The 27,239-nt window shown below is 41.3% G+C and overlaps 1 protein-coding gene across 3 annotated transcripts in view; it reads left to right on the top strand.

The window, feature by feature from the left end:
* Window positions 1-27,239, top strand: part of UNC5C (unc-5 netrin receptor C) — a 321,936-nt gene that overhangs the window by 213,443 nt on the left and 81,254 nt on the right. For all 3 annotated transcript variants that reach the window (XM_079990771.1, XM_079990772.1, XM_079990770.1), the window contains exons 3-4: window positions 4,773-4,916; window positions 23,983-24,086. In XM_079990771.1, the coding sequence (XP_079846897.1) occupies window positions 4,773-4,916; window positions 23,983-24,086 (248 nt within the window). The remainder of the gene's footprint in view (window positions 1-4,772; window positions 4,917-23,982; window positions 24,087-27,239) is intronic.

Raw genomic sequence — 27,239 nt, 5'->3', positions numbered from 1 at the left:
TGCAAATGCAGGAAATCCATCAGGTGCATGTTGCAACAAACCAAAGTAAAACCAATACTGGGACATTTAGGTTGTCACAGAAGTGCTATTATTAAAGAAACATTTGTTTCTCAGCTTGAACAAACAATCAGCAACTGTAGCTCACATCAAATTAAAACGTTTCCAAACCTATTAGGCAAATATATGCTTGCATTTAGAAGAATGATCACTTCCCAACTGTTGCAGTTCATCAGACTGATTTGGAGCCTACTGATGTCACTTTTTATATGCTACACTGCCAAGGCTAAACCTGTGAAAACAAGGAAAAAGGAAGCTTCAACCTAGAATAACTGCACTTCAGAATTAAAGCAGATTTCAAAAATGCATATTGTGTTTCCCCATATTGTAAACAGGGGAGGAGACATTACAAGGGCCACTTCCTAGAGTGGAAATTGCTCATGAACACACACAAAAAGGTGGAGAGAGTTGTGTCTGCAGTCCACTGTCCCTGCTCAGTTCAGTTCTTGAAACCACAGCAGCTATATTGTCAGTCTTTTAATTTCAAGGTGAAATGCTATTATGCATTTCCCCCAAAGTAGTTCATAATTTGATTGGCAAAATGTCAAGGATAATGAATCTTTTAAAAACAAAAACTGGCATACAACAGAGGCCCTAACAGTACAGTGCATCTCATTAAGTCCTCCCCTCCCACCAGATAACACTGGGCTACATTTATATGCTTCATTCCCTCTATTGTTATAATATTGAAGGTGTTTTTGGCAGTGACTTTTTAAAAATTGAATTGGCATACAACGTAAGTGGCAGTATGCAAGTGTTTGCAGACAGTAATTAATTGCCGATTTTTTCCTGTGAAACTGGGAGCAAAAAATAAGGAGCATTCTTGGTTTTTGCTTGCCAGGACACACTGCGCAGTATAATTAAGGATATCTGCGCTATCTTTCTGAACTGCTAGGTCCTCAAAGGACTTTGACAAGCACATGACACAAATGTACATATAATTTGAATATGCTAATTTGCATGCACATTTGATTCGGCTTTCAGAGGAGCAGAATATTTTTAAAAAAGTTGGGGGGAATGGGCCAAGAGACCTGGGACTCATTGTAATGGCTTTGGTCCCTGGGCCACTCTTTAAGAACACTCTGGCCACATACACACCATACGTTTGAAGCACATGGATTGAATCATAGAATAATAGAATTGTAAAGTTGGATAGGACTCCAAGAGACATCTGGTCCAACCCTCTCCAATGCAGGAATCTCAACTAAAGCATCCATGACAGATGACCATCCAACCTCTGCTTAAAAACCTCCAAGGAAGGAAAGTCCACCATGATTCCCCTAAAGAATCATGGGAACCACCAAAGGTGCCAAGACTGAGGGGGCCCATTGCATGCCATGTGAAGTTGCATCGTTTGGAAGAGGATGAGTGCAGAACCCAGCAGAGTGTGACTTCAATGGCCTGTAGCTCCTCCTCTTTGTTGCTCAGGAGGAGCTGACCACTGAAGCTGTGCTTCGCTTAGCTCTGCGCCTACTCTACCTCCTTATCATTGAGGCGGCTTGGCTCCTGGCCAACAGATATTGGGAAGGTCGAAGACAGCTCGGCCCCATAGAGTTGGCACCCCTGGGAACTGCAGTTTCTGAAGGGTCTTGGAAAACATAGTTTAGTGATGGATAAGGGTTCGGGACAGGGGGTGATGTGCTTTGATTGTGTGGTATGTATGCAGCGTCTGGCTTTCCAGAGGTACTCCCATTTGCTCTCAGTAGGCTGGGCCAGGCTGCTGCAGTCCCACTGCTTTATACACAGAAGCAGAAAGCCCAGACAGAAAACCTTTGTTTAGCTGAATGTCAAACTGCACATTTTGAGATCCAGATACTGTTTAATTTACATTTCCTAGCAATCTTATACAGAGGTGAAAAAGGCCCAATGTGGGTCTGAGTCTTTTAGCAGTGTGGAGTTTTGGAAATTGCATTTTAAAATATTAACGTGCATACTCACGCAACACTTTTTTCAACCCCTTGTCAAAAATAATATGAGAACAAGTGCTGAAGAGTGGTGTTTTGACATCTCTAATGCTTTCCTGTTTGGTTAGTTTTGAAATATTAAAGATGTGTAGGCTTGGACTATTAATCCTGAAGGTGAGAGTGGCACCAAGACTCAACCTGAAGTTATGAAACAAAACATCAGCTGATGTTACCCTTGGTACCTGCCACCAAACATTGTCACATTTCTATTTGTCTGAGAAGGGAGGGGGCATTGTTATGCCTTGGATGCTCGAGTGGGGAATTTATGGACATTTTAAAATTATAAAATGGTTGTTCTTGTCAGGTTCCCAGTTTAAAATCCATTATGGGTCAGGAAAAGGAGGCTAGTTAGTACTTTGAGGGGCAAATGTACAAAGTTGGTTGACATTCTGAGTCTTTAATTATAATTGTAGTTTAATGATAAATTTTGCAGCTATGGTTTTAGATAACTGATGTTTGTGATCACTGATCTGCTGTTTCAAAGTGCAAATTAGCAGCATTAGAATTCTGTTAGAATTTTGCTACAAGTGTTCCAGATTTTAAAATATCCAGATTTAACATAGCATCATTAAGTCCAGTGTATTGGGGATGATCTGCTACATATATTAACCTTGTTTTGTTGCTAGGTGAATTAAATGCTGTAAAAGTCTCTTTATATATCTCTACCACTTTGCCTTAATCACTTTCTCAGTAAGGTGTATACAACTATATTGTAACCACTTTGATCATAGAAATGATAAATGTTAGTAACACCTCAGTGAATCTTGGAGGGTATTTCAATAGCAATAAGATGTGTCCCAGATTTCTTTAAAATATCTTAAGGAGTGACATTTTCAGACATTCAAAGGAGCAAGGAGCAAAGCTGCAAAATTAGACTTTGCCTACTGTTCTAACTCTTCATTGCAGTGCTAACTCCAGATGGCCAGAGAACAACAAACGTAGAGACCAGGAGGCCAGCATAATATTTGCAAGAGACTGCATTAGAAGGAAGAAACTTTAGTCAACAGTGTGCTGCTACCAAACTATATACAAACGTGAAACCAGCAAGATGAACCTAGTTTCCTTTCCCTGCTGGTCTCCCCCAGGACTGATCCAGCCAATACAACCATTTCTAAATCACTTTAATTCCTGCTTACATTATAACCAAGTCCTATGAGGGGAAAGGTTGAAGGAATTGGGCATGTTTAGCCAGGAAAACAGACAATTAAGAAAATTACAGGAAAAGGATTCGGACTAAACAGTTAGGAAGTTTGAGCTGCTTGATAGCATCAATAATAATTTCATTTATGAATCACTTCTCATGAGCCATCCCAAAGCAATTCGCAATATAATAAAAACACATATAAAACAGTTACATGTATAAAAAACCTGTAAAGCAATTGCATGTATGAAAATTCTTATATATCACACACAGAAAGATTTTAAGGCAACAATAGCACATTCATAAAATCAATTCAAATCCAATACACATGCCAACTGGGATAAAACTCTCCATTTAGAAGGCTTGTTGAAGGAGGAAAGCCTTTAGCAAGCAGAGAAGATACCTGCCTGGTATTTAATGGGAGTTCCCAAAGCTATCTTCCACTACATTAAAGGTGTTGCATGGAATGGACCTCCTGACAGGATGGTATCTACAGGAGACCCTCTCCTGCAGAACACAGTGATTGGTTGGGTGTTTAGAGGAGGTAGATGGCCATGCAAGCGGTAATAGTGAAGCTGAAGCTAAGCCACAGCAAAGCAGGTCCTGGGAGTTCTTGATGGTGGGACTCTTCTGAGGTATGGAATTCAGCCAGTTTCTGACTGCGCTGCCAGCCCTGCTGTGCTGATCCCGGGGGGAAGGTTACCGTAGGCGTAGTCAAAGTCCGGTCCTGGGTCACTAGCCTGGAATCAGTCCACAAGGAGTGGGGCGAGGTCCGAAACAGGAAGCCGGGCGGGGACAGGAGCACTGGAGAGTCAGGTCTGGGTCCGGGCAGGAACAGGAACTCAACAACGACGTTGCTCCCGCAACCTGGGACCGGGCCGACTGTCCTTTATCTGTTCTGAGGCCAGGGGCGGTCCCGGCCCCCAGGAGACCCGCCTCTCTTGGCCTTAAGGCAAGCACTCCTCCTGGGAGCAACCAGTTCCCTTCGCCTCTCTGCCCTGAGTCTCTGCAGTTCAGGAGAGGCTAAAGGGTTACTGGGCCCAGGGGGAGACTCACCTGCAGGCACTGAGTCTTCAACCACCTCTGGAGCCAGAGTGGGATCACCTGGTGCCTGCTCCTGAGGCTCCGACACAGGTGCAGGCGCTTCAGCATCAAGGCCCTGCCCCAATTCAGCCGGCCCTGGAGGCGGGGACTCCTGTGCAGGCTGGGATTCCTCTGGTTCAGCCTCTGAATCGGAATCCCAGGCCATCACACCTGCCTTCTTGTCTGAAGCCCTGCCTTTTTGTCCCTTTCCTTAGAGAGTATACATTGCTCTATGAGGGAAATGAACATTTCCCCCTTTAGACAAGACCTCAAAGTGTGTAGAAAAGTCCCAGGATCATTTTGCATCGACTCTACTCCTTTTGAGTATCTAAAGCCAAGATGTATGCAACCATTTCATTTTATTACCCAACATTTTGACCCAACAGCATGTATGCTTCAAAGGTAAGGTCATGCAGCCTTTCCCATTCCCATGCTAACGAGCACAATGTCTGCTGCTGTTAACAGTTCAAACAGCGTTTCCCCCCAATTCTGAAATAAATATGGGGATATTGATTGTGTTCTGGCAGGACTGATTGTTCGAGAAGTCAGCATTGAGATTTCCCGCCAGCAAGTTGAAGAACTCTTCGGGCCAGAAGATTACTGGTGCCAGTGTGTGGCTTGGAGCTCAGCAGGTACTACGAAGAGCCGGAAGGCCTACGTTCGTATCGCATGTAAGTATTCATGCTTTTGCATGGCTCTGCCTTGTTTGCATGATCAAACTTTGCATCGCACTACTTAAGTCAAAAGGACCGAAGTTCCTTTTATAGGAGTATAAGAAGCTGCCTTACACTGAGACCATAGGCCCATACAACCCTGTATTGTCTGCACTCTCCAGAATTTCAGATAAGGAGTCTTTTCCAAGGTGTACCTGGAGATGCTGTACCGCTGAGCTATACCCTTTCTCTCAAAGGGAAACATATCTACACACTCTGCATTAGTGTAAGGTGTAGTTTGACCCTCAGTCTTCATTGCTGCTGGGAATGAAGGTTAGAAGGATAAGCCTTCATAGAAAAGGTGCACTATGAAGACATATCTGAATGCAAATCTCCATTGCACAACCTGAGATTTTAATTACTGATAAAACCCCAACACAATTACTTGTCAAACACAACCGGCAGAGCTTTTCAAATTTGTGGCTCACCTTCCAGTATTTATTTTCTCGGCTGAATGTACATTACAAAAACCCACAGAATAAGTGAGACTTTTAAGTCCACTGTGAACATTTCTTTCAGCACTGCAGATGAAATTAAAATGAATAGTGTTTTCCAAATTCACAAATCAGAATTGGGTATTTATTTCCCTTGACAGATACTTGAACTTAAGAGTCGTGCTATGTGGATCCATTAATCTGTCAGATTTGAAGTGCAGTGCAAGTAATGGTCTTCAACCCAGAGAAATTGCCTGTAGTCAAACAAACAGTTATTATATCCAAATAAACCTTCTGTCAGGATGTATGCAATCCCAGAGTGGAAGATTAGATATATGCAACCATTTCATTGCACTGTGAATAAAATCTGAATAAAGAATGGATGTGGCCTATTTTGCCTTAATCAGAAGAGAATAAGACTGTAAAAAACCCTGTCTTTGCCCTATTGACACTCATATTAATATTAAATTTTCTCTTCTCCCATCACATCTGTACTGCCCTGCTTCTCCTGACACAATTCAAGGCAAGCAGATCTTAGAAACACAGATATCCATCTTATTATACAAATATTTAATTTTCATTAATTTTCAAAGGGAGGACTGTCTTTCAAATGCTGTATTTGCTCTGGAGACTCACATTTCACTACCATGTGGATGAAATGAGTTTACCCTGACTTACAGTGGAAGTAAGCCACATTACTCAGAGTCAGGTTTTCTTTGCCTTTGGGGAAATGAAACAAAACAGCTTTTGGTGAATGCTCACTAGAAGCTGGGTATCTGTCTGGCATTTAGCCTGACATTTTAGTGAAAAAGAATTTCACTTCTAGTAATGTGAATGAATTATCCAGGAAAAAACCGTTATTGGGATGTACAGTTTTTCCAAGAGGTACTCTTGCTCTGGAGGCTATCAGAAGAATTCGTAAATGAGAAATTAAGGCACAGTGAGGTTTTAAAACTGAAAATAGGCCTTGTTCCTGTGCTCACTTATTTCATACTGACAATCAACCCTGCTTTTCCTGAATCATATTTAGTCTTATTTCCAATTATGCTTCTTGCTTTTGATTAACATTGGTAGAAAATTAAAGATGAGTAAGTGGTTGTCCAGTCTTTCTGAATAATTTCTAATGGTGCCCCAACTGAGAGGAGCACAAAGGACTGCTTCAGATGTTCATAGATTAATAGGTTCATAGAATTGTAGAGTAGGAAGGGACCTTGAGGATCATATAGCCCAGGGATTGTCAACCTGGTCGCTACCACCCACCAGTGGCCATTTTAGGATTCTAGGTGGGTGGTAGGGGGTTCTACAGCATAAGCTGAATCCTCCTCCCACCAAGCACTGGTGGGCAGTAAGGAAATTTTACCATCAAGAAAGATGCATTAGTGGGCGGTAGGTATAAAAAGGTTGACTAGCTGCAATGTGGAAATATGCAGCTGTCCCATACGGGGATCAAAGCTGCAAGCTTTGTTTTATCATCACCATGCTCTAATCAACTGAACTTTCCAGACACATGTTTTATCTCGTGATGGCTGCCTCATCAAGTGATGACTCCCATATGTAAATATTCATCATCGCATACTTATTTCCATAGGATTCACTTTTGTATGACCTTACACACCGCACTTTTCTATGTGTTTACACATTCAGATGCCAGCCATCAAGTGTACAGCAATCAAATGTATAAAAAAAAATCAAGTGATGTGCATGCATGTGTGGACTGACAAATGATACAACTCCTTCACTATCTTAACTTTCCATCTGCAGTTACAAAAAAGAGAAAAGAATCAAAAATGGAAAAATAGAAAAGGGCAACCCAAATGAATCCTCTAGACCAGGCACGTTCAACAGGTAGATCATGATCTACTGGTAGATAACTAGACATCAGTGGTAGATCACTGGTAGATCACTGCCCCACCAGGAAGTTTTGCCCTCAACAACTCACAGTTCAACAACTTTGACCTGAACCCCCCTGCCAGTTTTTAACAGTAGCTCACTGCCAGTTTTTAACAGTCTCTTGGGAGTTGGCCACCCCTGCTCTAGACACATTGGCAAAGGGAGTTCTACTATTAAATGAGAAATGGGGCGATGCTCTCCAGCTTTACCCCTACATATTTCACCCAGGATGCTTGCCCAGAAAAATTATGTTAGTGGCTCTAGAGTTATATCAAGGGATAGGATCTGCAGGTGTTATTACATAGTCTATGGAGTGCAAAGCTCTGCAATATACTACATTTTCCACATTTAAGATCCCAGGGTACTCTAGTTGACAGGGTCACAGGGCTTGGCAGGAGTCTTTGGGGTTTTGTCTGAGACCCTGAAGAACAGCTGCCAGTCAGATGATTTCTTCATGCAATGCATAGTTAGTTTATGGAACTTGCTGCAGCAAGATATGACAGTGGCCACTGGGTTTGATGGCTTTAAAAGGGATCAAAAACATCCATGGAGAATAGTGTATCAATGGCTATAAGCCGGGAGAACTAGAAAGAATCTCCAGATTCAGAATATATATGAATTCCAGTTGCCGGAGGAGAAACAGCAAGGGAGAGCTTTTGTCACCATGTCGTGCTTGTGGGCTGCTGAGAACCATCTGGACAGCAGTTGTTAAGAAACAGAATGCTTGACTAGACATTTCATGTTCTGATCCAGCAAGGTTCTTCTTTTGTTCCTACAAGATTTTGTAGAGCAGGGGATCTGCAAAATGTTTCTGTTAAGTATCCATTCATTCACTGAAAGCCTTTTCACAGGCTATAGTAAGGTTTAGAAGGGCAAGCAATTAAATGACAACTGAGCCCTCGTGTATTCCAGGAAACCCTAACATAAGTATTTAACAAGACATATATATCTGGCATTCTGCTGAGATTATACTTCTAGTAGCAAACAAATATTGCAGCCTTTGGGGACTTTCGTGACAGATGAACGCTAAACCTATCCCTTCCAAGTGCTAGCAGTGAGCCCAAGATCAATTTAGAAATGTTTCATAAGTTTATTCTAAGATGATAAAAATAAAACTACATTAAATTATGAAGTGGATTTCAGTGCCTTGTCAGGGAAAGTGTGACAGATTGCTACCATGTTACATTTAATTGGCATTATTGTGATCTAATGTAACAAGGCAAAATTGTTAAAGCCATGTGTATGTAATCACATGTCATCTGCAATGAGATATACTGATGTCAGCTCTTCCTTGCTAAGCTGAAATTCTCTGAATGCTTCTCATACGTTCGATTTATTGTTTCAGTCATGCGTTGGTTGGCTTTTACAACAGCAGCACACAACACCATCATAGTTCCTGGTCAGCTGACAACTGCAAGCTAATTGGGACAATACCCTGAACTTTTCATGATAGAGTTATGTTGTCCAGAGTTTATAATTCAATACACATTTATTTGTTTTACAAATAATCTTGCATATAAAATTGTCATTCAGATTGAAGTGACGGATCTTTCAAGCTACTCTTTTAAGAGAGGAAGAAAAACAAAAACAAACTATGAAATGCAAAATGTGATAGTACCAAGGTGACATTGGGTGTATTGCGCTCTCCTAATTTAGAAGTGAGTTTCAGTTTCTGATATTAAAATTTATGCTTTCAGGCTTCTTTGTGCAAGTGAATTACTGTTCTCAGTTATGTTGGATAATTAGCCAGTGCCAAATCCTTCAGCTTCTGTTGACAGATTTTTTGTTGTTGTGTTATCAAACCCTTGGCCTGAAATGAGAAGTGGCAGAGGTACGTTTACTGAAAATTTAATGAGAGTTCTTTTCACATTTCAATATACAGAACTGTGCTAACAAGTCACACCCAACTTAACTTACAATGGGGACACATAGATAGAGGTCCTGACCACAACAGCATAACCTCCCACTTCTGCTGCTCACAGAGCCACACCACCTCCAACCGTTTAAAAGTTAGATATCTATCATAGCTAGGACCCATTGACAGGGTTATTCTTTATGAAGTTGTCTAATCCCTTTTTAAAGCCTTCCAAGTTGACAGCCATCACTATATGCCATGGTAAAGGTAAAGGTAAAGGTACCCCTGCCCGTACGGGCCAGTCTTGACAGACTCTAGGGTTGTGCGCTCATCTCACTCTATAGGCCGGGAGCCAGTGCTGTCCGCAGACACTTCCGGGTCACATGGCCAGTGTGACAAGCTGCATCTGGCGAGCCAGCACAGCACACGGAACGCCGTTTACCTTCCCGCTGGTAAGCGGTCCCTATTTATCTACTTGCACTCGGGGGTGCTTTCGAACTGCTAGGTTGGCAGGCGCTGGGACCGAGCGACGGGAGCGCACCCCGCCGCGGGGATTCGAACCGCTGACCATGCGATCGGCAAGTCCTAGGCGCTGAGGTTTTACCCACAGCGCCACCCGCATCCCATATGCCATGGTAGTGAATGTCATAGGGTTTCTTTTACAGCAGCTGCATGCTGGGTTAATGTCATCAAGTTATCCACTGCAACTCCAAGATCATCACCAGTTCAGATCCCATTATACTGTTTCAGACCATTGGTCCATCTAGCTCAGTGTTTGTTAACAATGACTTGCAGTGGCTTTCCAGCATTTCAGACAAGAATCTTTTCCACCCTACCTGGAGATGCTGGCAGATTGAACCTGGCATATTTTGCCTAAAAACCATATGCTCTTTTGAGCTTCAGTACTTCCCCTGTAATGGCAAATGAACTGTCCTTCTGTGGATTGATAATTTGGCTTCCATACTGGCCATGTAAGCTCTCAGCACAATGATCAGACCCATATGAAGTGGTATCATTCTCAAGCACCATTTGATGATGACAAAAGGCAAGGAGTGATGTGTCTAAGCCACAGTTTCTGCAACTGATGCTCACAGGACACCCTAAGTTTCTAAGAATCCAGGATTGACCGAAATAACTGTCTGAAGGAGCATGCTAAAGCTAAAGAGCCCTGGACTGATAAATTGTCTGGATGGTAGATCAGCAGTAAAACATATAGGTGTAGCTTGACATGCTCAACTATGTCTTGTGCATATATACTAGTGCATGGGTACTTATATGAATTTGGGGGACATTATGGCGACTAAAAGTCAATGGGTGGCAAGTGCTTCTGGGGGAAAATAAAAAGTTTCAATCAATTCTAGCTCTAAACCTCTTGCTTCTCTAATAAACCAAAATCTCTCAAGTCACATCTGGTTTAGCAGCACTTTTTATACTTTGTTGTCTTCCAGTTTCATCTATGTCTACGAAACTAGTACTCTAGCTTAGATTGATTAAATTTCAGCCAACACCAGTTGTAAGCAGTCCCTCTTTGTGCTGTTTCAGCCTTTGCTTTAAAACTGCTATGCCACAGATGCTTAAGAGCCCATAAGCATTTTTTAAAAATGTTTTATTTGAACCCAGGTTGATAATTAGTAGATTTGCTAATGAGCTGAATTTGGTGGCTACTTGTTAGCAGTGGCATCCAAAAATTAAATGTGCTCTGGACTGAGGAATAAAACAAGCAAAATGCATTTGCTAAACAGCATAATGGGCCAACATCCTCACTATTTCAAACATATCCATGCACTGGAGGAGGAAGAGGAGTGGGGGGGGAGCGTACCACCCCTGGCAGGGCGATTCCCAGTCTGCCATCGCAGCTGTGAGCCACACCCCCAGGATGTGCGCCACGCCCCTGTGGGCAGTGTGCCATGCCCCCGGGACGCGCTCCAGCCCCGCCCCCACCTGTTTTCCTCCCCTAGTGCCCGGAGCATGAAGTGCCAAACCACTGTATCCATGGTTCGGGGATTTACAGTCTGATTCTATTCACATTGATCTACTAAACTCAGAATGCACATGTAGCAGTCTCTCTCTTGGCCTCTCTTTCTCTGCTAGAAATATCTAGTTGAATAACAAGACAAATTGTCTTTACCCCTCCCCAAGTCAAATGCAATGTCAAGAAAAGTGCCCATAGTCAGACTAGTGGCCCTGCAAAGCCTTGTTTCATTGTTAGTCTGTATGCCTCCACTCTCTACTTTTCTGTGCACTTGGGTGGAATTCAGTCTTGTGCTATTACAAATATTTCATGTGTGCAAGCATTTCAGCTTGTAATATGGAATGGTTCCCTCTCTGCTCCTTCTGTGCGCTGTTCTAGGGGTTCTCCCAGCTTCCCGCCAAGCCAGTTTCAAGGGGTGTTCGGGAAGGAGAGGGAGAAAGCCCCATTGCACAAATAGACGTCCTTGAGCAGGGCTTCCATTGAAGTGGCTCATTAGCCATATCCTGCCCTAGATCCCTGTACTCCTGTTCTATAGGTCCATGGGCTTTGCAAGAAGGTGGGCTCTCTAAATGCTGCCCAGAGAGCACTAAAGAGCTCTGGATGGTTTTGTTGCTGTTAAAGCAAAGCAGCAGATGGTTTCTTTAAAAAGTTGAACTCTTTATCTTTAATAAACAAAAACCAAAAAACTTCCACTGCTTTGATTGGAGGAAAAAAATCTTCTGCAGAGAGCATGAAGGACTACTGCATTTTATAATGCCTGTTAGAGGGTGCTTCATTCAAACACAAAGCTAAGCTGGCCGGGGTAAAAGCTGCTAAAGTTCAAAAAGAATACAGGCAAGAATACACACCATTCTGCCTGAGACCCTTTGTTGGAGGGAACATCTCCCTAAGGGTTTACTCCTGCTCTCTGACATTTTTGTGGGGGCTGCCCTTTACCTTTTGGCAGAAACATAGATGTATTTGGCTGTTGGCCTTTTCTAAATGTTGGGATTTTGTTGTCTCAAATTTTTGAAAATTGCATATCTTTCTTCCTTGAATTTTGTATTGTGTATGGCCCTTTGGTGGTATTATTATTATTATTATTATTATTATTATTATTATACCCTGCCCATCTGGCTGGGTTTCCCGAGCCACTCTGGGCAGATTACAGAATATAAGGGGACTTTTGGAGTCTTTTTGGCTGAAGGCAGCATAGAAATGAATTCCAACAATGCATTTATACACATGAGTGTATGTTACAGATGAAGCCAAAGCCCAACTATGCATTTCCCTCCCACCCCTAGGTTGTGGCCTGAATACCATATGCCACAGAAATAAATATATTAATAATAATTGAAGAAACTGTGAGTGGGGAGAGAAGCTTTACACACATAATTGGGTTGTGTACACGCAGGTTTCTCCTATGAGTCAGGTCAGGAATATTATCTTCATATGTCTAATGCCTTGTTTTGACCAGACCAGACCATGTACCGTATTTTTCTGTGTATTAGATGCCCCCATGTATAAGACACCCCCTATTTTTGGAGACTCCAAATTAAGAAAACACCCCTCAGCACTACCCGTATATAAAACAAACCCCAATTTTAAACCTAATTTTTTGGTTTTAAAAAACCTAGTCTTATACATGGAAAAATAGGGTAATCTGCAATCTATTTGTTCCAGAGGAAAGCTACTAATGTAAATGGACTGCAGTCAGTATAGTGTGAATGCAGAAAGTAGTGGGAGAAAAAAACATAATACTTTTATTCTACATCTCACTTGCCTAGGGATTTTTTCATTTTTAATAAGTACTATTATGAAGAGTGTTATATTTGGCAGGAGGAAAGATAAACATAAAATGCTCAGTTTGCCTCTACTTTCCTTTAATGGCTGCTTCTGGCGATTTCCGGACAAGCCAAACTGTACTACCATGACAGAATTAGTGCTTTTTAGTAATAAATAGTGATGTTTAAGTAGTCGTTTCATAGCATGAAATTCAGGGTGGTGCCAGCTGCTATAAACAGAATCACCATTTGTGGGTCGCCCCACACATGGCGTCGGTACATTTCTCCCAAAATTGTTTTCTGGACATGTGATGAGTATACAGTTAGGGAAGGAGCCAGTGAGTAACCCATACAGGGAATCAGACTTTATGCTAATGTTCATCATAAGCTAACTTCAATAGTCTATTTTTAGGGGGAGGGGAATATATAGATATTGACTTGCCTCCAACTGTGACATTATTTTTCTTTTTTAAATTGAAAGGACTCTCTTCTTGGCAGCTTGCTGTCTTCCATGGTAAACATTTTGTGCTGTGTTGGGTTGGGTTGGGTTGAGTTGAGTTCACTAATTCATGGATAATAATAATGGACCCAGCTGTGTAAAAATATAAACTAACTGTAAGATTATTTGGGGAGGGGGGCAATTCTGCTGGAGAGTTATACAACTTCAAATTAAAGTCTCCCGCACATCTCTTGCTGGATCTGTTTGTCCTCAGAAACCTAGCGATTTAATTTCCACATCGGCTAACTGTGTGATAGTGAAAGAGGAAGCTTATTTCAGGAAGCTGAATATCAGCTAATGATGACCTAGTTTACTCCCTTACTATTCTAAGCAGCACCTGGTCAGGTTGTGTTGAAAGGGTGCTAGCAACATCTTCAAATACTGAGACTTGAAACAGATATTCTACAGTGACCGTTGTTTTAAAAAGGAAAAGAAGGAAGGGGTGTGTCAGAAACGCTTTCACAAAATGACTAACAAAATTCAGTAATTCTAAATTAATTCATGTCAAAAGAGCAATCCAGCCTCATTCTGGGACATCATTAGGACTGCAAAGTCCATTGTCATTGTCAGTTTATTTGCATATTGCATTTTCTGCTAGTAAATCTGTGCTCAAAGCAGTTTTCAGAAAAAATAAATAAATTTAAATACAGTACTGTAATACAATAACAATACATAAGTATATACATAAGTATACATGAAATATCACTGCAACACAACACTTATAATTAGTAAACAAATAACAGTTCATTTTAACATATATAAACATTGAACAAAGCATAGAGCATACTAATAGGTCAAGTCAAAATACATTGCACCATTTCTTCCAAAAAAGTTCAGGGTGAGGCTGTCGGACTAATGATCCTTAACATGCAGTTCAAGGCCCCACCTTCTTCCATCATCCTAGTCCATGACACTTTTCGTACTGAGTTGCATATCTTCTGCTTTGCACTTCATTGTGCATTCCTTCCAACCTGTCTTTCCTTTACTCAAATCCCGACCTTCTCCCCACCCCCCCAAAAGCTTGTAAAAAAAGCACACTGCAAACCTCTATCAAATGCATGGTTGTGAAAATGAGCTACAAGGTTTTAAAATTCTGTCCGTTCTTTTGGATGATCTAGAAAATTAAATAAATATATCTTTATAGTGTATATTGAAATCAAATCAAGAGTAGCTAAAAAATGCCTTTTGAACGAAGATATCATTATTACTTTTCTGATTGATTAGTCTTCCTTTCAGGAAAAAAATAACTTTCCCCCCCAAAAGAATTAGTAATTACATGTTCAATATTGACACTCAACATTCTGCTGACACTATTCTGCAGTCCAGTGCTTATATGTTATCTTTTCTGAAATTGATTTTCATATCCCTGTCTTTATAATGCAGACCATGTTGTGAGGACAAAGATTGATGGGCAGCAGAAGATTATATAGCAGCATATTAAAAGAATAAGGCAAAGTCAATGAGATAAACTAATAATGAAGGGTAAAGAACAATAGACTTACTAAATTTCCATAGTGCCTAAACGAATACAGTTGACGGTCCCTGCCTGGTGTTGCTGCTGCCACACTAAACATTTCATTTCTTACAAATGTAAAAGGAGTATTATGTGGCACCTGTAACAGACCCAATTCTGCAGATCAAATCCGCTAAGTGGGCATATATGAGGTAAAGTCATATCACAAGTAAACTGATCCCAAGCTGTTAAGGGCTCTATATACTAATTGTAATAGTACTAATTGTGAACTTGATCCAGTAGCAAATTGGCAGCCAGTACAGGGCTCCAAGCAGAGGTGTTACATGCCAATGGGGTTTCACTCCTGCATGCAATCGTGCTGCAGCATTCTGCACTAACTGCAGCTTCCAGATCAAGCTCAAGCGATGCCCCACATAGAGCAGTAATCCAATCTTGAAGTATCTCGACTATCTCTTTCACAATACTTGTTGATGTAAGGATAGAGGATAAATTGGGTTCTGAGTGGGGAAGCATGACAGAACAATTAACATGTTACGGAATATGCCCCCCCCCCAAAAAAATAAACCCAACTAGTCTGGATGCAACCTTAGTTATCATAGTGTTGGATTCTTTAGGATTTTTTTCTTCATTCTAAATTTGGTGTATGTGAACTCTTTTGATCAATAATGCAAGTAGACATTTGTGTTTAATAACTATCAAACATCTGTGTATGGTATTATCTCAGTCAATATGCCTACAGCTAAAGAAATCAGAGCAAAGTTATCAGTTCAATCAACTGACGCAATGAGAGCAGAAAATTCTTCTAAAGAAAATGTTATTAAGGGGTTGTTAGAAAACTGGAAAAGATTCCTGATCCCATAAACTACAGACACAACAATAATCCCTACCTCAAAGATTTCAGACTGGGATACCAAGTTAGTATTTGATGGTTGATTGTCTCCTGCTAGATTCCATTTTAAGTAGCCTTTCTCAGCTGAGATGAATTCAAACTTGCTCTGATTACTCTTTAATGAACACTGGTAAACAACAGACTAATTTACTCAAACAATAAGAATGGAAGCGGGGGGAAACTGCATTCATAGTGAGATGTTCATGGAACAAGTGAAAAGTGGTGTCTTCTGTTTAAAATAAGCAAAGGAGAACAGCCAACAACTGACTTTCCAGACTTCGCCAATGGATCTCTAATAATATTCTTCTTCTTAATTGGCGATCACTCGTAGCCAAGTAACATTGTCTTCCATAAACACAGTTTTAACAATGAGTCCGTATGTGACTGTGATATTTATAAATACATGACCATTTACTAAAAGAGGAAGGAAGGAAGGAATTGAGATAGAGAAAGGTTATCTGAGAATTTGTGGTCCAACAACTGGGCAGGCAGCTGAAAAAGCTTATGTGCTATCCATCATTTGGCAGGGATCACCTGTGTATGCTGTTCAGTGCTTTAAAAGAAGAAGGGATATACCCAGCCATAGACATAACTGGAGATGACTAATTGTTCAAAACAGCCATGTATTGAACTGCATTTTAAGTTAACCATGCATTTTAAGTTAACATGGTTAACTTAAATAACCAAATTGACACTTGAATAATAGCAAGGGGTGGTGGTGGATGATTCTCACTGCTTGCGCAAATTCCGTACAGTAATATTCTTTCCCATCACTGCCCCTTCCTAACAATACGGACTTTGACTTCAGTAGGACTATGTACAATTTTGGATTTCTGATAAGTATAGCAGCTAGTAGTGGTGGCTGCTTGTATGTCACACACAAAAAATCTGCCCAGAAGATAGGATTATAGGTAATCCATTATAAATAAAGTTGTTGTCCCATCCCCCCGCCATGCCAAAAAAAACAACAAAAACCCCTACTGGAATCTTGACTTCCATTATGCATGTGCTTAAAAGAATGTGAATAAATTCATACTATAAGCTTCTTGGGTCTTTAAAGTTATTTTCTTGAAATCAAGTGTAGAAAATGGAGCTTAAACGCCATCAGTTTGCTTTAAATCAAAGTTTCAGTCAAAGAAAAATGCATATAAAAGCCCTTCTTGTTTTCTGTAGACTCCTGCTATGTTTGTTTTAGAGGGAAAGTCCTAGGTAGAATTACTGAAAAGGGCATGTGAGAGGAATAAGGAGTCTTTAAGGTCTACCAAGGGCAAAAATCCATCTTTCTCTGACAGTAATGCACCATTCTTCAGTATGTTCCTGGTTTACATTTAATTCCTAGCTGACAAGTGTCCATTTTTCATGCCTATTCATTAGTCACCCTTGCATTAGCACTGCCTTGAAGGCATCTCACCTGCCTCTTATCACATTTCGTGCAAAATGATAAAAGATATCCTTTAAGTTTTAACCACAACCCCCTTCCATCACAGTGAAGTCCAACCAAAAAAATAAAATAAAATAATACAAGAGGAGATTAAGTGGCAATTTTGCACAAAGGGGAATTCCTTGTGGACTATGAATTTAAAGAGGAAATGATGTTGGGAAGTAAAGTGTGAGTAAAAATCACATAGAGGTGGAATATTTTCAGAAAGTTAAATATTGAATCCACACAGTGTTTAAGATTTCAGAAAATTACAAGAACACAAGGAACCTTAAGAGGAGGAGGAGAGGCCAGTACTCAGTAACATATAATAATTTGCTGTCCTCCAGATGTTGTCAGACTGCAACTGGGGCTCATGGGAGTTGTAGTCCAATGACATCCAAAGGGCACCAGGTTGAGTACCATTGCACTACATGCTTTCCTTTCTAAACCCTCAGAGTTGGTCCCTGGTATTTTACAATGTGATTGATCTCCATTAATTGGGCTAAAATGAAGCCCTCCCAAAAACAGGGGGAATCCCAGCCAGTCTGGGTTAAACTGTCCTGGGTTAGGCAACTCTTAACTTTAAATATTTCTCTAGAGCTTCAAAATCATTGTAACACTAGGGCCTTCTTCTACATTTTGACATCTGTTGATTCAAATGCAGTATTTCTGTAAATTCTGAATGTTTGTCATATCAGGTATGTTTTTTCCATGAGAATAATTTGCATCTCCAAGAAGAATATAGGTTGGTGAGATATGATTGAGCTGGATATTAAGTTCCTGACTTGACTCTCTCTTTTTTAGTATTTTAAATGAAACTTTAATTTTTGTAACTTTCTTTATTTGACTAGCTTTGAAAAGAGAGTAAAATCTTGCTGCTGTTTGAGGGATTTCAGTCACAGAGAATGGCATTCACAGAAACTCACTGTGAAATTGCCACCTGCAGCTCTGCACTCTTAGAAGCACAGCCGCTTTTAGCTCACAGATGCTTGCTGTGCATCCAGCGCTGAGAAGGGACTTTACTTTTTCTCGTTCAACTGTAATCTGAATGTAGCAAGCCACATATGAAGCTGTACAGCAGGAGAGTCAACAGGCTTCTGAGGAATGTATAAAATAAATAAATAAGATCTGAAGGGATAGTGCTTGTCACTCATTTCATCCGGGACACACACACCCAAAAGCCTTGTGAGTACACAAAGGGGCTAAGTGCAAGAATAATGGTGTGTTTTGAGCACTTGGAAAAACATGACAGTGTTGCAGCCTTCAGGGAAGACTTGAACTCAAGAAATGAGAAACCCATGAGACATTTGTAGTTGCACATAAACTAGTTATGTTTAAGGTTGCCATGTTCCTAAAAGTGAAAATCTGGACAAAGTTGTTCAGGGTTTTTTTTTGGAACATCTCCCAAAGAAAGTTTTTGGGCTTTGGGGGGATTTCTAAAGCTGCTTTTAAAAAAAGATTTAAAAAATCACCCTACTTGCCATACGTCCGGGTTTCCCCAGACATTTTGCCGATTTAGAAGAAATCTACCATGGACACCAGTTTTTGGCACAATTCCCAGATATATCCAGGAAAATCTGGACATATGGCAGGTCTAGCAATGTATGATTTACCTGTGCTTTCCCACATCTTTTTTATACCCCAAAGGAACTGGTTGGCATTTTCTTTTTTCTTTTCTTTTCTTTTCTTTGCATTCTTGTAGTTGCTGTGTGGAAAACAGACGGCATCGCTAACCAGCATCCGTCTGGATTAGAAATATAGTAGTGGAAACATAGCTCTAAGTACACAAAAGGAAGTAACCAACAGAATGTAAGAGCTCTGCTGCCTTGTAAACACACAATTATATCCTTCTTGAAAGGGGGGAGTATTCTTTACTTTGATAGTCTCTAATGGCTGTTTTAAGGGCATTAGAGTCTATTATGTCAGGGTCTGTAGTTAAGAGTACTTTTAGTTTGTAGATCATTGACCCAGTGAAGCATAATGGTGCCTTTTCAAGTGTTAGTGCATATCAGGTCACTATGATGGACATAAAGAGGAAATGGGAGTGGAGAGTTTGGAATCATTAAATTCTCCTGAAGGGCTGGTAGGAAAGGGGCTTCATCTGTGCTGCCTTTTTCCATTATAATGAACAGGATTTAGCTTGCTGGGAAGCAGCAAAAACAAATTATCAGTGTTACGAGTTAATGAAGCTGCCTGCAGAATTGTGCTTTCATAAACAAAACGTGTTATGAGCAGAGAGGATCATGATTTAAAAGGTTGGTGCATTAACATCAGGCCTAAATTAATGCTTCGTTGGGTACATGGGGAAAAGTAAAACCAAACTCCAGGGAACACGCTTGGATTATTATCTGTTTCTAGCACACCACCGCTTCTCTCACTGCAGTAACCTGGAATGGTTGCAGTTTATTATCTGTCCATGATCTGTTGCTGTAGCTGTGTGCTGCTGCAGCCAATACTGCGTTTTTCCTTCTTGCCACCTCATGTTTAATATGACGGTCAGGTATAATAATAGTTGCATCTATAAAAATGCAGATTATATGGAGGTAGTACAGGGCTGGCAGCAATAGTGGCCTGTGAGGTGGTGCAGATGGGACTTGGTTGCTCTCCTGGCTTCCCAACACAGCGGGTTGCTGGTGCTTACCCAACAGAGAGTAGGTGTGGGGAGATTGGTTGTCAAGCGGGCACCTACTTCATCGAATCATATAATTGAAGAGTTGGAAGGATCATCTAGTCCAACACTCTGTTATGCAGGAAACTTTTGTCCAACATGGCATGCAAGAGTCCCATGCTCTACTGACTGAGCTATCCTGAGTATTAAGTGATTAATTTGGAAACATGAAGGCACCACCTGGATATGAACCTAGGCCCTTTGAGATGCTAAAATGGGTGCCCTCTTTGCAGAAACACAGGGGATGGGCAAAGGCATTCCCTGTAGCAGTTCCCAAAATGTGGAACTCTCTCCCATAAAGGTGTGTCAGGCACCCTCATTATGGTTTCTGTCATTTGCCGAAAATGCACCCTGGTCTTTCTTAGATTCAGGTAGGTAGCCATGTTGGTCTGACACAGTCAAAATAAATTAAAAAAAATAATAAAAATTGTCCAGTAGCACCTTAGAGACCAACTAAGTTTGTTCTGGGTAAGAAGTGTGCATGCACACGAAAGCTTATACCCAGAGCAAACTTACCTGGTCTTTGTCATTTATGATTTGGATGAACTATGCCTCTAAAACTTGCTGAGAATCACTGGTGGGCAGAGGGCTGTTGCACAAGCAGATCCTGCTTGTGGACTTCCCAAAGGCATCCAGTTGGCCACTGCAAGAACAGGATGCTGGACTAGATGGGGCATACAGCTGGCTCATTTACTATCATGGTGCTGTGTGTAGTTTTTGTGGGACCACCTCTGTTCTTCTTTGCTTTGGTTTGAATTATTTTATTGGTACCTTATAGTGAAGGACAGGTAATAAATATTTCAAATGGATAAATAATAAAACTTTGGTGATGGGGCCAAGTCCTCTGCTGAATCTCAGGGCAGCACACCATCTTAGAGAGCAGACAGCATGTCATGTGGCACACAAAGTGCTGCCCCCCTCAAACAAATGTTGCAGAAGAACAGTGGTGGCAGCATGTTTCACATGAGCAGATGAAAACATGAACATGCCTAGTACCTGCTGGAGTGCTTGACCTGGGTTGCCTGCCTTTGGGTCTGCTCACTCAGTGAACCACCTTTTCCAACAGTGCTGTCTTGTGACGTGTTGGGACAATATGTCTTTTGATGAGTCCAGGCCAGCAATAACAAAGCACCAGTGCCTCTGGAACAATGGCTTTGGAGGGCGAGAATAGATGAGGGGGCTGTCCCCAGCACCTGCCTTCTCAGGCAGCTGCCTCACTCTGCATAATGGTTGGGCCATCCCCAAGACAACAGATCACCCCAACACTGTTTTTTAATACAAGCCATGTCCTATTGAACCCAGCAGACAAGTGACCACAGAGCTTAGTGATTCTACTTCTCACTTGTGTTTTAAAAGTCCCATAATTTGGCAGACTAGAATAGATCAGATTGTTTATTGTCAAATATGGAAATTAATCTAACATATATGTATAAATGATGGTCAACCTTAGGTAAATGGACCAAGTAGCAAGTAAAATACCAAATTCGACAACTAGGAATATTACTGCTATCTGTTGCAAGGTGATAATTGTATTCAGAGAATCAGAGAATCATAGAGTTGGAAGAGACCACAAGGGCCATCGAGTCCAACCCCCTGCCAAGCAGGAAACACCATCAGAGCACTCCTGACATATGGTTGTCAAGCCTCTGCTTAAAGACCTCCAAAGAAGGAGACTCCACCACACTCCTTGGCAGCAAATTCCACTGTTGAACAGCTCTTACTGTCAGGAAGTTCTTCCTAATGTTTAGGTGGAATCTTCTTTCTTGTAGTTTGGAACCATTGCTCCGTGTCCGCTTCTCTGGAGCAGCAGAAAACAACCTTTCTCCCTCCTCTATGTGACATCCTTTTATATATTTGAACATGGCTATCATATCACCCCTTAACCTCCTCTTCTCCAGGCTAAACATGCCCAGCTCCCTTAGCCGTTCCGCATAAGGCATCGTTTCCAGGCCTTTGACCATTTTGGTTGCCCTCCTCTGTACACATTCCAGTTTCTCAGTGTCCTTCTTGAACTGTGGTGCCCAGAACTGAACACAGTACTCCAGGTGAGGTCTGACCAGAGCAGAATACAGTGGCACTATTACTTCCCTTGATCTAGATGCTATACTCCTATTGATGCAGCCTAGAATTGCATTGGCTTTTTTAGCTGCCGCGTCACACTGTTGGCTCATGTCAAGTTTGTGGTCAACCAAGACTCCTAGATCCTTTTCACATGTACTGCTCTCAAGCCAGGTGTCACCCATCTTGTATTTGTGCCTCTCATTTTTTTTTGCCCAAGTGCAATACTTTACATTTCTCCCTGTTAAAATTCATCTTGTTTGTTTTGGCCCAGTTCTCTAATCTGTCAAGGTCGTTTTGAAGTGTGATCCTGTCCTCTGGGGTGTTAGCCACCCCTCCCAGTTTGGTGTCATCTGCAATTTGATCAGGATGCCCTTGAGTCCATCATCAGGATGCCCTTGAGTCCATCATCCAAGTCGTTGATAAAGATGTTGAGTAAGACCGGGCCCAAGATAGAACCCTGTGGCACCCCACTAGTCACTCTTCTCCAGGATGAAGAGGAACCATTGATGAGCACCCTTTGGGTTCAGTCAGTCAGCCAGTTACAAATCCACTGAGTGGTAGCATAGCCAAGACCGCATTTTACCAGCTTCTTTACAAGAATATCATGGGGCACCTTGTCAAATGCCTTGCTGAAATCAAGGTAGGCTACATCCACTGCATTCCCTTCATCTACCAGGGTTGTAATTCTGTCAAAAAATGAGATCAGGTTAGTCTGACATGATTTATTTTTCAGAAATCCATGCTGACTATTGGTGATCACAGCATTCCTTTCTAGGTGCTCACAGACTGTTTGCTTAATGATCTGCTCCAGAATCTTCCCTGGTATTGATGTCAGACTGACTGGGCAGTAATTATTTGGGTCCTCTCTTTTCCCCTTTTTGAAAATAGGGACAACATTTGCCCTCCTCCAGTCTGCCGGGACTTCGCCTGTTCTCCAGGAATTCTCAAAGATGACTGCCAGTGGTTCTGAGATCACATCTGCCAGTTCTTTTAATACTCTTGGATGCAGTTCATCTGACTTGAATACAGCTAAACTAGCCAAGTATTCTTGTACTATCTCCTTAGTTATTCTGGGCTGTGTTTCCTCTGCTGAATCATTTGCTCCAAATTCTTCAGGTTGGGCATTGTTTTCTTTATTGGAGAAGACTGAGGCAAAGAAGGCATTGAGGTACTTGAAGAGTCAGGAGCAGGTGCTGAACGTCCGAAGGACTTTCTGGAATCCTTTCCCTCTCACACTAATACAATGCACTCTTGAACTTGATACTTTGTGATTCAGATGTTTCTATAATATGTAATTTTATTTCCCCTAGAAAACATTTTTGTTATAGAGAACCTAAACAGATTTTGCACTGCTTCAGCATTCCTGTGGGTTGCCAGTGGGCTCAGTTGAAAGAAGTAATCTAATGGCTAGGAGTCCTTAGGTCATCTGTTTGCTAACTGTGATGTGTGCCCATCAACCTGCAATCAGTGCATTATGGATTAATGCCAACAAAGCAAGATGGCATTGGGCCATGTCGGCAGATGATCGAGGAAGTACTATCAGTGACTTCATAATCGGCTAAGAAATCATTTCCAATTTGATTCCCAAAACAAATTAGAGAACAAGCATTCAAATCTTCAGTTGCCCTGGAAAATAATAAATAGTGTCTGTCATGGGCAAGATTATCACACACTTCATGTTATCTGCGTCTATATAAAAACTGAGAGTCTGCTGTGGCCAAAAAAAACTGCACCTACGATCAGACAATGAAAATATTCAGTTCTAAACAATGACTTAATTTTAAAACAGCAGGTGGTGTCGGAAAGCAGATTTAACCGTCAACCTGAGATAGTTCCTCAGTCCCTCATGGCCTTACCATCTACTTTCTCCCACATACATGGTAACTGCCATTCATTACAGCAGTGAGGGCAAAACATGTCTTCCATCATTGGCATTGTGTAGTCCAGCTCTCAATAACCAAATATCACAAGAGGGTACAGTGGTGACAAAATAGGAGACCTCTTTCCACGTACACACCGCAGCCATCATTACAATGCACTTTCCAAAGCTAGAATAAACACTACCGTGAAATACTTTTGGTCTTCTTTTTTCACCCTAGATCTGCGGAAGACTTTTGAGCAAGAGCCTCTTGGGAAGGAAGTATCTTTGGAACAGGAAGTCCTTCTCCAGTGCCGGCCACCTGAAGGAATCCCAGTTGCTGAGGTGAGTGGCAACAGCTTTTCTTACGGGAGGGAAGTAAAGGGAGGGGGAACTGACACAGTTATCCTAACTGAGGCCTAATCTGTGGCTAATGGTGCAGTGAGTTAGGCGATGGCATGATAAATGGGAGGTAATGGAGATCTAACTGCCTGCTGCTGGTAGAATAGATTGATTGGGAACTGATTAATGACTTCAGAGTCAATTAGAATGCCCCACTAGGCAGAGCTACAGGCAGTTTAGTTTCATTCTTCTGCTCCCTTTTCAAGAAACTAGAACACAGCAAAATTCTATCTGTTATCTCTAAGACAAACACTGGGAAGAATTTATGAATGCATCACTGTTATCTCCCACCCAGCCATCCCTATCCTTTTCAACATGCTACTATTGTGACAACGGGCTTTCACATACATTATTAAAAACTTTTTTTTATAAATGCTGTATTTTGTTTTACTACTACACTCGTGCATATGGCAAGTCATTCAAGCTGCATGACTATAAGAATTCACATGCTGTGATCTGATAGGAAGCTAGAAGAAAGGAAGACCATAATCCATCTTTTAATGTTCCATGTCTGTTTTACTTAATAGCAATTAAAAACTCATGGGTGGGTATTCTTTTATCTTCCTTGTGGAAGTGACCCTACCGAGAAGAGGAAAAAAGAGTCAGCTTTCAGCATGGGGACACCATCTGTGAAGAATAACCCCCTAAGTCTGGTAGTTGTGCTGATTATGGAAATGTACTGTTCCTTCTAGTTGCTGATAGTTTAAAATAAGCATTCTCCTCCTCTTCTAAGTACATAACGAGTTTGTATTTAAGCTCATAATACAAGCTGCACAGGCCACTTCTATTGTTGTTGTGTTCCACTGGATCACCAAGCAGCTGCCATCTCTCTGGGAGAGTTTATTATGTTTAATTCACCTTTTTCAGAATGTGGCCCTTATTTTTCCCATCTGCCAAATTAAAAGTCTTGCCAACTTGCTAAAAGACAAGTAAGGATTGTTTAGTATGAAGCTGCTTGGCGTGTGCTTTGATGGTTGATTTCTTGTGAGGCTCTACAGGCTACCTGAGCCTTACTCTGAAACTACACATCACAGTTCCAGCAAAAGTGTGGGCAAGCAACTGAATAAAATAATATATGATTAATTCTGTTTTACTCCCATATTTTCTTTCTTTGCTTTCTTATTTCCTGGGGCAGGAGAAGGAGGAGGAATAATAATTCAGTGGAAAGATGAGCTGACTTCTAATAAGCCAGCTTTGCAGTGGCCATGGTGTACTAATCAGCTGATATTCCTTTGCCTCCAAACATCCCACCAACCAGCTGTTGCAGACAACAGAAACTGCATCAGGGCATGTCATATTGCAGATGCATGGTGGTACTTAGGGACTTCATTACCTTTGCAAGGAGCTGAGATTACTCATGACTGGTAGATTGTCTGCGTGCTGTATTACATGCATAACACAGATCTGTACCTCCCAATATCTTAATAGCTAGGAGCAGGAAGTCTGATTGCGTGCCAAAGATAGAAGGAAAAACAGCATGATGAGTAGACAGGAAGCTTTCACTTTTGTTGTGCATAGCCTGCCAAGAAATATTATCGTCTTTTTCCAGAAAAAGAGGAAAAAATAGTGCCATAAATTGTTTTGGTTTTTTAATTATTTAAAAGATTGGAAAAGAAAGATGACACTCCAAATATAGAAAGTACCAAACATTTTTTACAAATGCTATAAGCTTCTAAGCACACCAGCTGAGTGTGTAGGAAGCATTTTGATTTAACAACATACAAAATGGGTAGCAGTATTTCTTACTGTTTGTTTTCTCTCGACGGAGATGATGAGAAGAACCTGTGGCCCTCCAGTTGTTGCTGGACTACAACTCCCATAATCCCTGACCATTGACAATGATGGCAAGGAGTTGAAGTCTAACATGTAGAAGGCCAGAAATTCCCCATGCCTGCTCTAGACCTAATCACATTCCCGTAAGAAGAAGAAGAAGAAGAAGAAGAAGAAGAAGAAGAAGAAGAAGAAGAAGAGTAGTAGTAGTAGTAGTAGTTTGGATTTGATATCCCACCTTTCACTCCCCTTAAGGAGCCTCACAGTGACTACCAATCTCCTTTCCCTTCCTCCCCCACAGCAAACACTCTGTGAGGTGAGTGAGGATGAGAGACTTCAGAGAAGTGTGACTAGCCCAAGGTCACCCAACAGCTGCGTGTGGAGGAGTGGAGACGCAAACCCGGTTCACCAGATTACGAGTCTACCACTCTTAACCACTACACCACACTGGCTCTCTATAATATGTAAGGTCACAATTTTTCAAGCAATGAGACTCTTCTTTGATTTGCCCCTTCCCAAACACAATTTTAAAAAGTTAATTTATTCATTGACATAGTCTGTCAAATTTTCATAGCTATTCCACTCCTGAGGATAGAGAGAAAAAAATTCCTCATAAGAAGCAGATGACTAACCTAGTTTATTTATTAATTTATTAAATTTATATACTGCCCTTTATCACAAAGGTTCACAGTGTGGCTCACGGAATAAAATACAAGATAAAAACACAAGTACAGTGTTACAGGGTTACAGACGCTTCAGGTTACAGACTCCACTAACCCAGAAATAGTACCTCAGGTTAAGAACTTTCTTTTAGGATGAGGACGGAAATCGCGGAGCAGCAGCGGGAGGCCCCATTAGCTAAAGTAGTACCTCAGGTTAAAAACAGTTTCAGGTTAAGAACAGACCTCCAAATGAATTAAGTTCTTAACCCAAGGTACCACTGTAAACGATTAATACAAAAACAACAAAACAATACTCCCCTTCCCACAGAAACATTTGGAAGGCTGTAGAATATTACTCAGCCAGAGGCCTGGTTGAAGAAGAATATTTTTGCCTGGTGCCTAAAAATATGTATTGAAAGCACCAGGTGAACCTCCCTGGAAAGAGCATTCCACAAAGGTGGACAAACAACCCCAAAAGGAGCACGATGTGACGTGTCCCACCAGAGGTACTACCTGTCCACTAACACTCCACACCCCCGCTGCAATGCATGAAGGGGAAGGGAATAATTATTAGTTTGAGGCAGGGTTCACCCAGGAACGCATGAAGTGGTAAACAGGAGGGCAGCACCACTGAGCGTGTACAGACTGCATTTCTGTCACCATT

This window comes from Podarcis cretensis, assembly GCF_951804945.1.
Source record: "Podarcis cretensis genome assembly, chromosome: 9".
Classification (NCBI taxonomy): Eukaryota; Metazoa; Chordata; class Lepidosauria; order Squamata; family Lacertidae; genus Podarcis; species Podarcis cretensis.
The sequence above is the reverse complement of the archived record's forward strand: the minus strand, read 5'-3'. Positions and strand labels throughout refer to the sequence as shown.